At 46.3% G+C, this 16,672-nt stretch overlaps 1 protein-coding gene across 22 annotated transcripts in view; it reads right to left on the bottom strand.

The window, feature by feature from the left end:
• The window catches only part of CC2D2B (coiled-coil and C2 domain containing 2B), a 194,415-nt gene that overhangs the window by 76,936 nt on the left and 100,807 nt on the right, over positions 1-16,672 (bottom strand). For all 22 annotated transcript variants that reach the window (XM_075612732.1, XM_075612733.1, XM_075612736.1 and 19 more), the window contains 3 exons: positions 10,853-11,030; positions 9,770-9,923; positions 8,659-8,806 (listed from right to left, as the gene is read on the bottom strand). In XM_075612732.1, coding sequence (XP_075468847.1) covers positions 8,659-8,806; positions 9,770-9,923; positions 10,853-11,030 — 480 coding nt within the window. The remainder of the gene's footprint in view (positions 1-8,658; positions 8,807-9,769; positions 9,924-10,852; positions 11,031-16,672) is intronic.

Consider the following 16,672-nt stretch of genomic DNA (forward strand, 5'->3'; position numbering starts at 1 on the left):
ATTAACCAAATAATAACTATGTAGAAAGAGGTAACTGTATCTTGCACTCAAACCCCATAGAATAGATCTTTAAAATTCGATTTACTGTACAATATTATAAACTTTGATTGTTATCTGTCATTAAGTATACTGTACGTTGACTAAAATTCAACACAAAGAGCATCCAGTATGATAGATTGGAGAGTATTTATCTCACTGTAATTCCAATTCATGTAACAATTGGTGGATAAATGTTGCATTTTAACCACTAGGATTGCCCCATAGGTAGTAGTTTAGTTATATTGCTCCCAATTCTATAAATCCTTTAGTGAGGTTTTCTTTAGATCACTCAATACATGAAAGCAAAGGCAGGTATATATTGGTACTGTATATAGAGTAGTTGATTATTCTTACTTGCTGGGGGTTGCGTAACAAGTAAGAATGATCAACTATATACCAATACCAGCCTTATCTTTCATGTACTGTATTGAGAAATCTTTACATCTTTTAGGGACTTACGTACTTCCTTAGTGAGGCTTTCATTAGAATGGGGAATAATGTAAAATAACGACTACATAACATTGTGGGAAAACCTGGTGGATAAAATGCAACCTTTATCCAGCAAATACAAATACCACTTGTGAGCACATTCACATGTCTCAGACCAGTGTGCTGCCTTTCCCCATGATCTCCTAGCATATAGTGCTTCCACTGTTTATCCACTAATTGTTACATAAAATTGAATTACAATTAGATACATACAACCCAATCTATCATACTGGCTTCTGTTGAATACAGGAAGTCCTCACTATCCAACGTTTCACTTTACAACGAATGGCATATCCAGCGCTTTACAATGCAACCCTTTGGGCCGTTTTTCGACACCGGAATGCGTTACCCGACGCCTGAATGCGTTATCCAACGCTCACCGCCACTGAATAACATGGGACTCACTTTACAACGGTGTCACTATTCAACGCTACTCCCAGAACGGGTTCTGTTGGATAACCGAAGACTGCCTGTATTAGTGAACTTATACTTTATACCACGGGTTGTCACGGGAGACTCCTGTGGCGGGTAGGATCTCGGTGGCCGGAAAAGCACGAGTGTAGTAGGGGTCACAAGCGGGGGTCCGAGGCAGGCGGCAGGTAGCGAAGTCAGTTAACAAGCAGGGGTCCGAGGCAGGCGGCAGGTAGCGAAGTCAGGTAACAAGCAGAGGTCGGCAACGAGGAGACTGGAACAGGACAGGCGGGGCGGGACAGGGACTGAGAACAGGGAGCAGGGACTGAGACCGGGGAGCAGGAACTGAGACCGGGGAGCAGGAACAAACAGGGACAAGCCAGATTACTAGCAAGGACCTTTACTGTGAACAGACTATAATACAGGTACAGGTACATAAACAGATCAGGATCAAAGACAGGCATGTGCATGGGAGTCTGACTTGAAGCAAAGGCAAAACCAACAGACAGGAAGCAAGCTATAAGGACAGAGACAGGAGCAACAAGAAGACAGACAGACAGAGGAACCTAGAGCCAACAGAAGGCAGCAGCACACCCAGTGGACAAGGAAGCTATGGCTAGGCAGGAGGTCTAGGCGATCCTGACATTACTCCCCCCTCTCAAGAGCGTTCTCCGGACGATCCTCCAGGCTCTTCCCGGAGGCCTTGATGAAAAGTGGACTCAAGGTGACCCACCTCTGGTGGTTTGTCAGCGGGCAGAGAGTACTCCACAGGTACAGACTGAAAAAGTCCATCAGAAAGCCGACAGAGGAATTCAATTCTCTCTCAGAACAGTTGAATGTCAGGATGCATCAACCCAAACGCCAGAGAATCTGTGAGCAGTAAGCTTGACTTTGCAGAGTAGGTCACAGGCACAGCAGAGGACGCATCAGATATTCGTAGATAAACGGAAGAACGTGCGCTTGTCTTCACAGCAGGAGCAGAGGAGCCAGTAGATCCTCCTGACAACCCTCCAGTTTTAGCAAGGTGTCCCTGATGGAAGGCCGACTCACGACGGCCTTCGGACAACACTCCATGTTTTGCAGGAACATAGGGATCAGCAACAACTCCGGACAACCCTCCAGGCTCTTCAGGGAAATCTTGATGGAAGGCCAACTTAATGTGTACGTCAAGTGCTGATGGGAAATCTGTGAGAGGTGCATTTATCCTCATCGCAAGAGCATTGGCATCAGCATCAAGAATATTAGGCATAGCAAGGAACTTCACCAGGGATCCGTCTAACGTCATAGCAGGGGCATCGGGAACAGATACATCAGGCTCTTCACATGCGGCAGAGGGGACATATTCACTTTCCGTGGTCTCTTTTTGTGACCAATATATCTCTTTTAGTTTTGGAATCTGGAACTTCCCAATGGATACGTTCAACTCCATTGCAGAGGCATGGACATCAGAAATGTGGGCATCAATGACGGGTGCAGACTTTTCACATGTGTAAGTGGGAACATAGAATTCACACTCCATGGTCTCCTTTTGTGACTGCCGTTTCGTGGTATCACCTAAATTCTCATTAAGACCAGCCATTTGATTTTTCAGCTCTTGAAGCTGTCCTTCTGCACTTCTTTTCCCACTCAATGCAGTTGTCAGTTCGGCTTCTTTGGAGTTGAGTCGCGACTCCATATCTCCCAGCTGACTCAGAGTAAAGCTTAAATATGTTTCATCTTCTTCATTTCTGATCTGCAGCTGCCGGTACTCCTCCCGGGCATTGTCCAGCTCCAGCTGCAGCCGGACCTTATCACGGGCTGTGTGGTCCAATAATTTGCAGGCATCGGCCATTTTGACCTCATAGCGCTGTGTCAGGCCAGCCACTTGACAGACGGAAACCTTCTCTCTCTCCTCCTTTTTGGCAAGCTGTCTTGAGCTCAGCGATCTGCGCCTGCAGAGCTGTAAGCTGCTGAGATCTGTGTTCAGCTGCTAGCTTTAGCTCTTCCTCCAACGAGGCTCTGGTTATGCTCAGTGTGGCCTTCAGCTCCTCATGCTGTTCTTTGGGGACACACTGGGTACTCAAATAATCTTGCAGCATCCTTATTTTGTTGGCAGTCTGGAAACTTTCTTCCTGCAGAACTCGCTGCTTTTCTTCAGCATTCACCCATTTCTCCTTGGTGTCCTGCAGATGTGTACGCAGTTCTCGCAGCTGACTCTGCAGCATATTTTCTGCTTGTGTGCGCCGCTCCAGGGAGACACGTTCTTCTTGCAGCACTCTCTCTGCATTCTGCAGTGCTGTCTGCACGTCTAACTTTTCCTGGGCCAACTGTTTCTTCTCCTCTCCTAATTCATGGAGTTTCTTATCTCCTTCACTGACTTGGACATAGAGATTCTTGCACTCTTGGGTTACAGTTTCAAAACTGATATTTAACCCTTCGAAGATTTCTCTCATAGAACGTATCTGTTGTCAAGTAGCATCTCTCCTCCCGATCGACTTCCATCTCTTTTTTGAAGTAGCAAATATCCTCATGGGAGACTTTAAGCTCTGTATTAAGCCTGTCAATTTCCTTCATAGAGATTTCCAGGAATTCATTACTTTTAGAAGCGTGGCGCCGATTCTCAGCAGCATCAGCATATGCCTTCTCCAGCTCACCTGACATGACATCCAGGTCACTCTCCAACTGGTGCTTTTCTTTTTCCTGGAGAACACACTTAGCAATTGCTGAGGATAGACCGCTCTGTAGTGCAGCGTTGGCTTCTTGCGCTTTATCTAAACGTCCATGAAGACAATCAATCTCTTTTCGTGCAGCTTGAAGCGTCTGAGTAGGAGCATCTTTCTTCTCTTCCACTATTCTTGGGATACGTCTGTGAGTTGCCTTAAGCTGCAGCATATCTCTTTCATCAAATGCAGACTCTGAGGTTAAATTTTCATTCTTAATTCCTTCTGCAACTTCCACAGTAATGCCTCCCTTCTTTTTCTTCTTCTTCTTTGCATTGAGAAATTCTGAAGAATCAGTGGTACTGTGTTCACATTTACTGCTCAAGACTGTTTGAGTGGGAGCCATAATTAAACCACACTTCCCAAGAAACCAGTAAAGAGGAAATGTGTTTTTAAAACAGAAGCATTAGAATGAACAACAGGAATATTAGACACAGAGAGACACAAGATAGGAGAGCTGACCCTTTGAGACTTTAACATCAGTCACAGAGATTATAAATGCAAGGAAAAAACATAGACAGAGAAACCTGCAGTTATATCTAAAACTTTTGGCATCAGGCGTAGGGATATCATATAGACAAAGAAAACCTGCAGTAACATCTAAATCTTTATGCATCAGGCGTAGGGATATCATATAGACAAAGAAAACCTGCAGTTGAATCTAAATCTTTATGCATCAGGCGTAGGGATATCATATAGACAAAGAAAACCTGCAGTTGAATCTGAAACTTTTGATATCAGGCATAGAAATATCATAGACAGCAGGAAACTAATACAGAGAAAACTTGTAGTTAGATCTGAAACTTTTGACATAGGAATATCAGACAGAGAACCCTGCAGTCAAATCTGAAACCTTTGATATCAGGCGTAGGGATATCATATGTTGCAGAGAAACAAACTTTAGGGGAACTTGCAGGTAAACCTGAAACCTTAGAACCAATCATATGAAAAACTACAGATTGCAGGAAAAATCACAGTATGCAGTAACAAAATAATAGAAGCACTCTTGTCTTTTGAAATGAGAACCCTGTGAACAGCAGTGGTCCAACCAGTGATGCAGAGACAAGCCTATCCAGGAAATGAAAAGTCAGAGTCTAAAAAGGTGGCAACAGGTACTGCAAGGGTTAACCCAGGCACTGCACAAAAATAAAAATCTCAAAGAAAGCTGCAATAGTCTCTGCAGCAACAGTTCTAGTCTCAGAAAAAATGTTTTTTCGTTATGAACGCAATAATTCTTGCAGAACACTTAGCAGCAACAAAAAAAAACCTTTCAAAATCCCAACTTGGATTTCCAAAAAAGAAACGAAAGTACTTATCTTCAACCATGCGGATGTGGTCTGCTGCAGCAGGCAGGAAAGGGTGCAGGCAGAAGAAGTATCTGTTCAAGCGAGATCCAGAAGTGGCCTTTGCTTTCTGTCATGGGAGACTCCTGTGGCGGGTAGGATCTCGGTGGCCGGAACAGCACGAGCGTAGTAGGGGTCACAAGCAGGGGTCCGAGGCAGGCGGCAGGTAGCGAAGTCAGGAAACAAGCAGGGGTCCGAGGCAGGCGGCAGGTAGCGAAGTCAGGTAACAAGCAGGGGTCTGAGGCAGGCGGCAGGTAGCGAAGTCAGGTAACAAGCAGAGGTCGGCAACGGGGAGACTGGAACAGGACAGGCGGGCGGGACAGGGACTGAGAACAGGGAGCAGGGACTGAGACCGGGGAGCAGGAACAAACAGGGACAAGCCAGATTACTAGCAAGGACCTTTACTGTGAACAGACTATAATACAGGTACAGGTACATAAGCAGATCAGGATCAAAGACAGGCATGTGCATGGGAGTATGACTTGAAGCAAAGGCAAAACCAACAGACAGGAAGCAAGCTATAAGGACAGAGACAGGAGCAACAAGAAGACAGACAGACAGAGGAACCCAGAGCCAACAGAAGGCAGCAGCACACCCAGTGGACAAGGAAGTTATGGCTAGGCAGGAGGTCTAGGCGATCCTGACACGGGTGCACAAACAGGGGGGGGGGGGCAAAATATAGTGACCTCTTTCTACATACAGTAGTCATCATTTATTTTATACCTGTTATCATTTACTTTCATTCTTTGTTCGCCATATTATGTATTACGATACAATGTTAATTGAATTGTTTTGTAGCAAAGCGTTGTGAGCATCTGTTTATTATTGTAACTGCTGACATTGCTGCAATCAACAAAGAAAGAATTCTAAAACATAAAAAAAACACCAGCATTACCTGTACTTTCTTTCCTTAGTATTGCAAAGGGATAAGCACCAAATGTATTGCTGATATTGATCTTCAGATAAGATCTCACGCAAATACTTTATATGTAGTATCTATAGATGAGCAAATTGCATTCAGACATACATGTAAAATGCATTGTCATTTGTCCATATAATTAGTCTGAATGTGTATGCTGCACACATCTCCCATATCTATTTATATCTAGTAAAAAGGTACTCTTGGAACTAAAGGAGTCAGCGTATGACAGCGTTCCAGCTCAAAGCCTAAGGCCGCGTTCTTGGTAACAGCGACGGCATGAGCGGCAACGCGCGCGCCAAAATAAAAATGCCAGAAGGCAATGCACACGGCCATAGAGTGTGCGTGCACGAGCGCGACGATAAAATTATTTGAATTTTGCCGCGCGACGGCCGGGTAACGTGCGCGGTTCAGCCAATGAGGGCGAACCGTTCAGTTGACATCACCGGCACGCCTCCCGTCGCCCAATCCTACAGGCCGCGGATCTCGTCTACTACAGGCGCATGTGACATCATGCGCTCCGTCACGCGCCTGTACTATATCCGAGGCGTAAGTATTTTTGTATTTAATACCGCCTCCTTACCAACAACTAGTTTGTACAGTATAGTGTCGTTCCTAGTAGCTTTTTGGGGTGGGGATAGAACGGGTATTTCTGGGAGCCCTTCATCCACTTGCTTACACACCTCATTATTTTCCCCCACACTGGCAGCCCCCTTATTTTCTCACATTTTACAGGTTCTCCGAACAGAAATGATTTATATCTGTGGGTCCTGAGCAAAGGAACACTTGTAATTTACCTAATGGAATCATTCTGACTTAAATCAATAAGGCTTTGTTGGCTCCTGATTTACTTTAGTGCCACCTCTGACCTTCTCACTAAATTGCTCTTAGTTTTGTAGAATCATCCTTCCTGCACTGCAAAACACTGTAGAAAATTGCTTTAGGAAAGGATGGGCGTGTGCTCTTTTCAAAGCAGCAGAACTTAGAGAGACCAGAATGCAATCTCAATACAATAAGCCCTTTCTGATACTTCCAATGATAAAGAACACTGCGCTTATAATTAGGGCTATGGCGACTGCGATGTTGCGCAGCGTCATAGCAAGCACATGCAGACTGTCGCGGGTGCCAAAAGTGGGCGCGACCGCGACTACTGACGTCACTCGGTCGTTATAGCTGAAAGTCAAAGGATTTGTACTTCTTCAGCGATCGCCACGTGACGTCAGTGGCATGTGAGTGGTTCAGCCAATCAGAGTGAACCGCTCATGGCCACACCTCCACTATGCCCCCCGGTCTCCCTCTCTTGTCTCCTGCACTATAAGCAGGAATCGCTATTACAATGGCGATGGCTGATGTCACGAGGTCGCGTCGCTGTCACCCTAACTATAAGCCCAGCCTTATGAACACAGTCTCGGACAGGTCCCCAAACCGGCCTTACACCCCATAATCACACGGCATACAGTGATTCCACTCAGGGCCGGTGTTACCACTAGGCGATTTAGGAGGTCGCCTAGGGCGGCATATTTTTGGGGTCGGGAGAAGAGGATGGAGGAGGAGGAGCATGGCAGGAGCAGGGCAGCAGAGGAGGAGAACGTCAGGCGGCAGTGGGAGAAGAGGACAGAGGACCATGTGAGCGGAGCAGGGCAGCACAAGAGGATAACCGGAGAGGAGTCTTTACCGACTGACGTCCTTCTCCTCTGCTGCCCTGCACTGCTCCTGTGGTCCTCAGTCCCCTTCTTTCACCGCGGCCCGCCGTCTTCCTTCTCTGCTGCCCTGCTCCTGCCATTCTCCATCCTCTTTTCCCGCCGCCGCCTGGCATCCTCCTTCTTGTCCTCTTCTCCCGGTGGTGCCCGCCATCCTCCTCCTCTGCTGCCCTGCTCCACCGAAGCCAATTAGTTGGAGGAGGGGGCGAGAAGAGAAGGAGGGGGGTGAAAGAGGAGGAGGAGGATGAGAGAGGAGGAGGGGAGTGAGAGATGAGGAGGGGAGTGAGAGATGAGGAGGGGGAGGGGGTAGAGAGGAAGAGGAGGAGGGGCCGAGAGGAAGAGGAGGGGTGAGAGTAAGAGGAGGGGGCGAGAGGAAGAGAAGGAGGGAGTGAGAGCAAGAGAAGGAGGGGAGTGAGAGCAAGAGGAGAAGGAGGGTGTGAGAGGAAGAGGAGAAGGAGGGGTGAGAGCAAGAGGAGAAGGAGGGAGGAGAGGAAGAGGAGGAGGTGAGAGAGTAAGAGGAGGGGTGAGAGGAAGGGGTTGAGGTGGGTGAGAAGGAGGGGGTGAGAGGAAGGGGGAGGAGGGAGTTAGAGGAAGGGTTGGGGTGGATGTGAAAGGAAAGGGGGAAGACAGGGTGAGAGGAGGCGGTGAGAGGAAGGGGGAAAGGAGGGTGATAGAGGAGGAGGGGGTGAACGAGGCGTGAGACGGAGGTGAGACGAAAGAGGATGAGGAGGGGGTGAGCGAGAATGGGGCTATAATTAAAAAATCTGAAAGTTTGGGCTGAAGGTTCACCTATGGTGCTCAATACCCTTGCACCGGCCCTGCTTCCACTGCATCCATGGACTCTGGGTAATGACATGCAAATGAGCATTCATAAAATGATAAGATATGATCGATAATGGATAACACCCAATCCCTCTTCTCATCTCAACATCTCACATGTTTTCCTTTTAGATTTCCAGGTATATATTTCCAGAACAGGCTGAATATTCTTCAGAATTACAGTTTAAAATGACTCTGAGTGCAATGGTGCTGAGAATCATGCTTCATGTTCTACTCACTTCTTTGAAAGACATTTAAATTGAGATGCAGCAGGTGCTAGGGGGACGCCGTTGTCATCTTTAGCCCAACACAAGGAGTATGTCAATTTTCCTGATGTCAGCAAACAGATCTTATTCAGGCCACATTTATTGAGGCTAAAAGGCACATCTGTTGGTGTAAAAAGTTGCCAACATTGTAAAGTAATATTACTTAAAAGAGCATTCCATGGAATTCCCCCCTCTCCTAGTTGGGAAATAGGGGGTCTCTGGAGCTGAACAGCGTTAATGTATGCTCCGGGACGCCCCCTCTTCCTGAGATATGTACCTCCGCAGGTGCGGCCAATATCTCAGACGTTTAAAGCTCTTGCGTCACGCCAGCCAATAAGAAGCCGCGACGCACCACGAGCTTTAAACCTCCATATTGTTCGCAGTACCAGAGGCACCTTTGGAGGTAAGTATCTCGGAAAGCAGGGGGATCCCGGAGCTGAAATGAACGGCGTTAAGCTCCGTAGACCCCCTTCCTTTCCACAAAACTTTCAACAACAAAAAAACCTTGGCACAACTGCTAGATTAAGGTTTTTTTTTTACTAATAATCTTTTAGCTAGTGACGTGCGACTGTGCAGGGATTCGCTTTGCTGCCACTTTAAAAAAAAAGTTTTTAAAAACTATTTTGCTTTTTTAAAGTGGCAAATTGGCAGCCCTGCAACTTAAATTACAATAATATTTTTTTTAAAGTTGGATCAAATTATGAAAGCAATCGAATTTAATGAAACATGCCTTTCCCACTGACTTTTAGTGTTAAAACCAGGCCCGTCCCTGGGGTATGTGCCGCCCTTAGGCCGCGTTTATAGTGCCGGCGACGGCGACATCACCCGTCACCGTAAGTTACATTTAAAGTATGAGCGACGTCGCTGGCGACAAAGCCAGTGACGTCACCAAGGAGGAGGGCACAGTGTAATAGGCGCTCTGTGATTGGTTTAGAGACAGTCACATGTGGCGACTGTCTCTCTAAAAATCAAATAACACTGACTTCCACATTTTTGGTCGCTGCGTCGCGCCCACTATAAGCGCACGCGACGGATTCAATGTATTTGACACTTCCCTATTGTGTGTTCTGTGTATGAGACTTACTGCATCCAACTTCTGAATGTTCTGGCATGACGGTCCTGTCACTCCCAAATTGTACCTCTTCAAATGCATCTTTGCCTTTCAGTAACGTAGTGTGAGGAACAGGCAAATATACCTTCGCCAGCATGCTTTTATCTTTGAGAGTTGCTTCATGAATCTGCAAATAAAATGACCACGTGTGAGCACAATCACATCTCAGACAGGTCCGCAACCCTGCCCTTCCCCATTATCTCTTAGCATGCAATGCATCCACTGCAGCCAGGGATTCTGGGTAATGACATGCAGGGACGAATTGTGGGTACACACCGGCCCTGGCGATTCCTTGCAGAGCCGGAATCCTCCTGCAGTGGCATGACATTGCGTTGTCATGGCAACGAACCATAATGTGACGGCACATTGTTGTGGCAACGCATTGCCGTGTGACATCACGTCACTACGACGTCACTACGACAACTCGGCGCTGCAGGTGGAGATGCCACTTCGGAGGAGGTAAGACACCCCCCTCTCACTCACTCCAACACACACGGTTGGCCGGAAGTTGGATCCCGGCGCCAACAGGAGGAGGGAAAATATTGCAAGCGGTGAGGGAGCTGAGGAGCCGCCAGTCGCTGCTGCTGGGGAGCCGTAACACTGGCCCATCGCACTAACCCCCCCCGGGGCAACCCCAATCGCCTGATGGGGCATCCCCAATCACCTGATTGAGCAATCCTCTCCTGATGACATGTACAGTAAATAGGCACTCACAGTGTGTTACTTTTTGAATCTGAAAACATGTATTGACTTTGGGTTTTCATGTTATGCCCTAGTAATACTTTGTAATTGCACAAAGCATTCTACTGTGCTAGTACTGGGTAATGAAGGCAAGAACTCAAGAACCGATGTGTAACATACAGGAGGATACGTTCCCAAACATCGTGCAGGGTTTAAATGACATTGGGTGTTTTAACATAGTGGTCAAACTGCAAATATTATGATTCTATGTGAGATCGTGAAAATACTAGTATATGATTACTTCCCAAAATCTTTTTCAATATGTTTTATAATGTAATACTATTAATACATAAAGATAAAAATATGTATTCCTACCTCAAGACAAATGCTTTCTGGAAGATGTACTACCTGAATGCTAGCAGCGAGCTGAAATTCAACTCTAAAATCTAACTCCAAATGGAAGAATTCAGTGCAAAAAACATATTTGCCATTGTAAAACATTTTGATGAAATACACAAGCTTTCCAATTTTGCTTCTTCTGATTCTTTCATGTCTGCAAATAAGCACAGAGATATATAAATATATCCCGCCATAAAAACATATATGCACTTACAGAAAAGTCTATTTCATAATAGTAACTTTATAATAATAATAATAACATTATATAGCTCTTTTCTCTAAATTATAATAACTTTTATAGAGGACTAAAAGCACTTCACATATTTAAACTGACAGTTACAAAAAGGAAAACATTTAAACTATAAAAGAAACCACACACAAGATAATATACAAATAATAATAGAGGAATGTTGTTGATGATATTGGTCACGTTGCAAATTCAGGATTTTTGTTCGCTTTCAATGCACGCCATATGTAAGATTTCAGGTCCACAAAAAGGCGTTGAAAATGCATGTAACATTTTGCCCAAATTATTACTACCTAGTTTTCTCCTTTACCAATATGGCTATTAATACACTTATAAATACTTTATTGTTAATATAGAGGCATACCCCGCTTTAACATACACAATGGGACCGGAGCATGTATGTAAAGTGAAAATGTACTTAAAGTGATGCATTACCTTTTTTTCCACTTTACAATGCATGTACTGTACTGCAAACATCATATATGTGCATAACTGATGTAAATAATGCATTTGTAACCAAAATAAATACAGTAGGCTTTATTGAAATAAAATCTTTAATGTCAGCTGATTTTTCTTACTAGTGCTGACAGATACAACATGGATGAACGCAAACTTATTTTAAAAATATATAGGAAGGATGAAGGAGAGGGCATATCTTCTACTGTACAGTATTTTTACTGAAAGGGCATGAAGGTGAGGTGCATTTATTTGACTGACTGATATATTTTTGGGACTTTGATTTGTGACTTTGGTGAAAACAATACAGTACAATACTGTACAGTACAGTGTTTTACAATGCTGTGCTTCCTTAGGCTGCGCGTATAGTGCCGGCGACGCGACGGGTGACGTCACCCATCCCCGCTAGCAAAAGTTATATTTCGCTTTGCGCTGGCGTTGCGGGCTCCCGGACATTTGATTTGTTCGGGGGCTGTCACATGAGGCGACAGCCCTTGAAAAATCAAATATTCCCGGCTTCCATAGTCCGCTCTGTCGCACTCAGTCACACCCCCACACTCAGTCACACCCCCACACTCAGTCACACCATTCACACTCAGTCACACCAGTCACACACATACACAACCAGTCACACACATACACACCCAGTCACACACACACCCAGTCACACACACCCAGTCACGCACACCCAGTCACGCACACACTCAGTCACACACACAAGCAGAGAATGCAGTAGAAGAGCACCTCCTCCTCCCCCATAGCCCAAAGCTCACATGCAAAGTTCCGCTCTACAGCAGCAGCAGGCTGGAGGAGGGAGGAGAGAGGTGGGAGGGAGGAGGGGAGCAGAGGGAGAAGAGCCAGGAGCTGCAGTGCGGGCGGAATCACTGCTATAGCTGCTGATTGATGGCGCGCCCGATCACCCCGTTCCCCCTGCCATCTGTCCCCGTTCCCCTTGCCATCTGTCCCTGTTCCCCCTTCCCCCTTACCTGCACTCCCACTCAGTTAGGGACCACAATGAAGGAGGTTGCAGTATTGATGAGAGGTGCGCACGCACGCCGCCCCCTGGTGTCCGTACTCGCGAAGCATGCGTACGTACACAGGGGTATGGTGCAACTAAAAATAAATGTATGTACTTGCGAGTGTACGTAAAGCGGGTGTATGTAAAACGGGGTATGCCTGTACAGTACTTGTAACGCAGCTTGGCAAGCAACTTGTGCACTTTAAAACAAATGGCATACTTTTGGCGTATTCTACCCTTAGCCAAGGTACAACTGGTAATAATCATGGATCAGAGATAAACAAACTTCATTGTATGCCACTGTTGCTTAGCAATATAGGGGAGTCAGCAGCTGCGGCGGCACAATCACCAGGGTAGCAGGATAAGCATCCCAAGGACGGGACTGTCTCACGGTCAAATGAAAAGGCATCAGAGCACCAATACACTCAACAAATGGCCAGTCTCATCAGCACAGATAGAAACATATGACAGGCTTAGTGAGAAGTAAACCCTCTGGAAACAGTAATACTGGTCTCCATCGATATGTTCTGGTGTTATGCCTGGCGTAAATGCCAAAGAGGAGACACTAATGAGGACCCATTCTGTCATAATATCACACATCCTCTCACTATCCATTGTAACAAGATACCATCTTTCTACAATACTGTATATAATATCTCCTGTTTCTGTATTTCTGCCATAACTGATGAAGAACGCTGAAAGGTCCAAACGTTTGTAACGTATTAATTATCTGTTGGTCCAATAAATAGTAACATACTACTTACTCCTCCTTTGTTTGTTACTTTACTACAGGGAGAAGATTTGAAAGCAGTCATGACAATATTAAAGCAATCCCGCCATTTTCACCTTCCTGTTTATTTTTGTACCGGATGGGAACCACAGGAAACCTCCTGGTTCTTGATATACTTACTGGTGAAGCTACCAGTTTCTCCCTGGTGTTAAAATGGCCGCCCAATAGGAAGCCTAAACGGGTGACATTACAGCTTCCTGTTCGCTCTCAGGACCCAAAGGATTTGGATAGCTATTTTTTTGCCCCTGGAGGGGCAGAGACACTGGTGTTACTTTACTGCTAAGTATCTCAGAAACCAGGGGTCTCCACAACTGAAAATAATCTGGTTCAGCTCTGGGGAACCCTTGATTCTTATCCTGTAAAAAAAAAGGGGCTTCAAAAGAAAAACAAGTAGTGGGGATTGCTGCTTTAGCAAAGGTGACCATATTTACAGAAGTCTGCAGTTATTCACTTACATCATGTGTTATCCTCTGTTGCAAACTAGTGGAAGAATTCACAATGAATTATGTTATTAAGAGCAAAGAAAATTCAATATAGTACAGGAGTGGCCAACGCCAGTCCTGAAGGGATACCAACAGGCCAAGTATTAGGGGTGTTCCTGCTTCAGCACAGGTGGTTCAATAAGTGACTCAGTCATTGTCTGAGCCACTGATTGAGCCATCTGTGCTGAAGCAGGGATATCCTTAAAACCTGACCTGTTGATGTCCCTTGAGGACTGGAGTTGGCCACCCCTGATATAGTACATTAAAGGAATTCAAAATGTCTTGGTATAGACAGGTATTCTAAATAAGATTGAAAGCCCAGGTTAAAATACAGTGTGTGATTTCACAACTGGTAGGAAAGGGGCAGACTAATGATGGAGCACGACTCACCTTCCCTGGAGCCTCGAAGCATTTTCCTGTAGCTCGGGTATGGGGGCAGACGTAGGAAGCAGGCTGTTAATGGCTTCTATTCCTGCAGCCAGGAATTGCTACGGTCAGTTTCCCCTGCAATTCCCGGCTGCGGGGAAACAAAGTTGGGCTATATATGTCGGAGGACATAAAAGACAATTATATGAAAATACATATGTATAATGAGAACTTTGCACATACTGTACAGATACAATAAATAAGCGGTCTAGGACATTTCACCGCCGCCACTCCATTGTCGCCATTTAGCCACTGACCGTTTCGCCGCTAAGTTAACCCCCTCTCCCTAACCCTTGCCCTAAAACCCCTAACCTTAACCCCTGACTTCCGGGCGCAATGGTGGGAGAGAGGGGCCAGGCTTGGGAAGAGGAGACAGCAGCTGGGAAAATCCGGGCCCGGTGGCGGAAGCTAGGGTCCCGGCCCAACTGCCCGGCCTCTGGTTGCTGCCGCCGGTCCACAGCTCTCCCTAGCTGCCTGCCTCTCTCTCCCGCCGGAGCACCCCAGAAGCTGGGTGCACACAGAAGTTAGGCCCAGCTTCCAGGATGCACCTAGGGTGTCCAGGTGTCCAGAATCGAACTTGACTGTCCTGTATTTGGATACTCTGTCCAGTAAAAAATGAGAGGTAATATTGGACATGTATGTGTCCGGTATTACCTCTCTGGACATAGTGAGCCGACCGGCTTGGGGGGGTCGCAGGATTTCCCCAATCAGGGCTGTTGCTAGGGCGCAAGGCAGCTTCCTCCATTCTGATTGGCTGCTGCTGGTAAAGCAGCCAATCAGGAAGAGGTGTCAAAAACCTGAGGGTGGGGCCAAGGAGAGGGAACAGCATGGAGCAGAGAGAGAGAGAGAGAGAGGTGTGTCTCTGTTGAGCGTGTGTTTGTGCCTCGAGCATGCCGCAACTTTTACCATTGTGTCCAGTATTGTTGGAGAACCTGGCAACCCTAGGCGCACCAGTGTGAGAGAGAGGCAGGCCCAGTGTGGGAAGAGGCAGCAGCAGCTGGGGAGAGCCGAGGCCCGGTGGCGGTAATCAGAAGTAAATGGTAATTGTATTTGGGGGGGGAGTGGTAATTGTATTTGTAGGGGGTAATTGTATCTGGGGGGAGGTAGTGGTAATTGTATCTGAGGGGGTAGTGGTAATTGTATCTGGGGGGTAGTAGTGGTAATTGTATCTGAGGGGAGGTAGTGGTAATTGTATCTGAGGGGAGGTAGTGGTAATTGTATCTGAGGGGGTAGTGGTAATTGTATCTGAGGGGAGGTAGTGGTAATTGTATCTGAGGGGGTAGTGGTAATTGTATCTGAGGGGAGGTAGTGGTAATTGTATCTGAGGGGAGGTAGTGGTAATTGTATCTGAGGGGGTAGTGGTAATTGTATCTGAGGGGGTAGTGGTAATTGTATCTGAGGGGGTAGTGGTAATTGTATCTGAGGGGAGGTAGTGGTAATTGTATCTGAGGGGAGGTGGTGGTAATTGTATCTGAGGGGAGGTAGTGGTAATTGTATCTGAGGGGAGGTAGTGGTAATTGTATCTGAGGGGAGGTAGTGGTAATTGTATCTGAGGGGAGGTAGTGGTAATTGTATCTGAGGGGAGGTAGTGGTAATTGTATCTGAGGGGAGGTAGTGGTAATTGTATCTGAGGGGAGGTGGTGGTAATTGTATCTGAGGGGAGGTGGTGGTAATTGTATCTGAGGGGAGGTAGTGGTAATTGTATCTGAGGGGAGGTGGTGGTAATTGTATCTGAGGGGGTAGTGGTAATTGTATCTGAGGGGAGGTGGTGGTAATTGTATCTGAGGGGAGGTAGTGGTAATTGTATCTGAGGGGTAGTGGTAATTGTATCTGAGGGGAGGTGGTGGTAATTGTATCTGAGGGGGTAGTGGTAATTGTATCTGAGGGGTAGTGGTAATTGTATCTGAGGGGAGGTGGTGGTAATTGTATCTGAGGGGAGGTAGTGGTAATTGTATCTGAGGGGGTAGTGGTAATTGTATCTGAGGGGGTAGTGGTAATTGTATCTGAGGGGAGGTGGTGGTAATTGTATCTGAGGGGAGGTAGTGGTAATTGTATCTGAGGGGAGGTAGTGGTAATTGTATCTGAGGGGAGGTAGTGGTAATTGTATCTGAGGGGAGGTAGTGGTAATTGTATCTGAGGGGAGGTGGTGGTAATTGTATCTGAGGGGGTAGTGGTAATTGTATCTGAGGGGTAGTAGTGGTAATTGTATCTGTGGGGGTAGTGGTAATTGTATCTGAGAGGAGGTAGTGGTAATTGTATCTGAGGGGAGGTAGTGGTAATTGTATCTGAGGGGAGGTAGTGGTAATTGTATCTGAGGGGAGGTAGTGGTAATTGTATCTGAGGGGGTAGTGGTAATTGTATCTGAGGGGGTAGTGGT

The sequence above is a fragment of the Ascaphus truei genome, chromosome 8 (assembly GCF_040206685.1).
Source record: "Ascaphus truei isolate aAscTru1 chromosome 8, aAscTru1.hap1, whole genome shotgun sequence".
NCBI classification, from domain to species: Eukaryota; Metazoa; Chordata; class Amphibia; order Anura; family Ascaphidae; genus Ascaphus; species Ascaphus truei.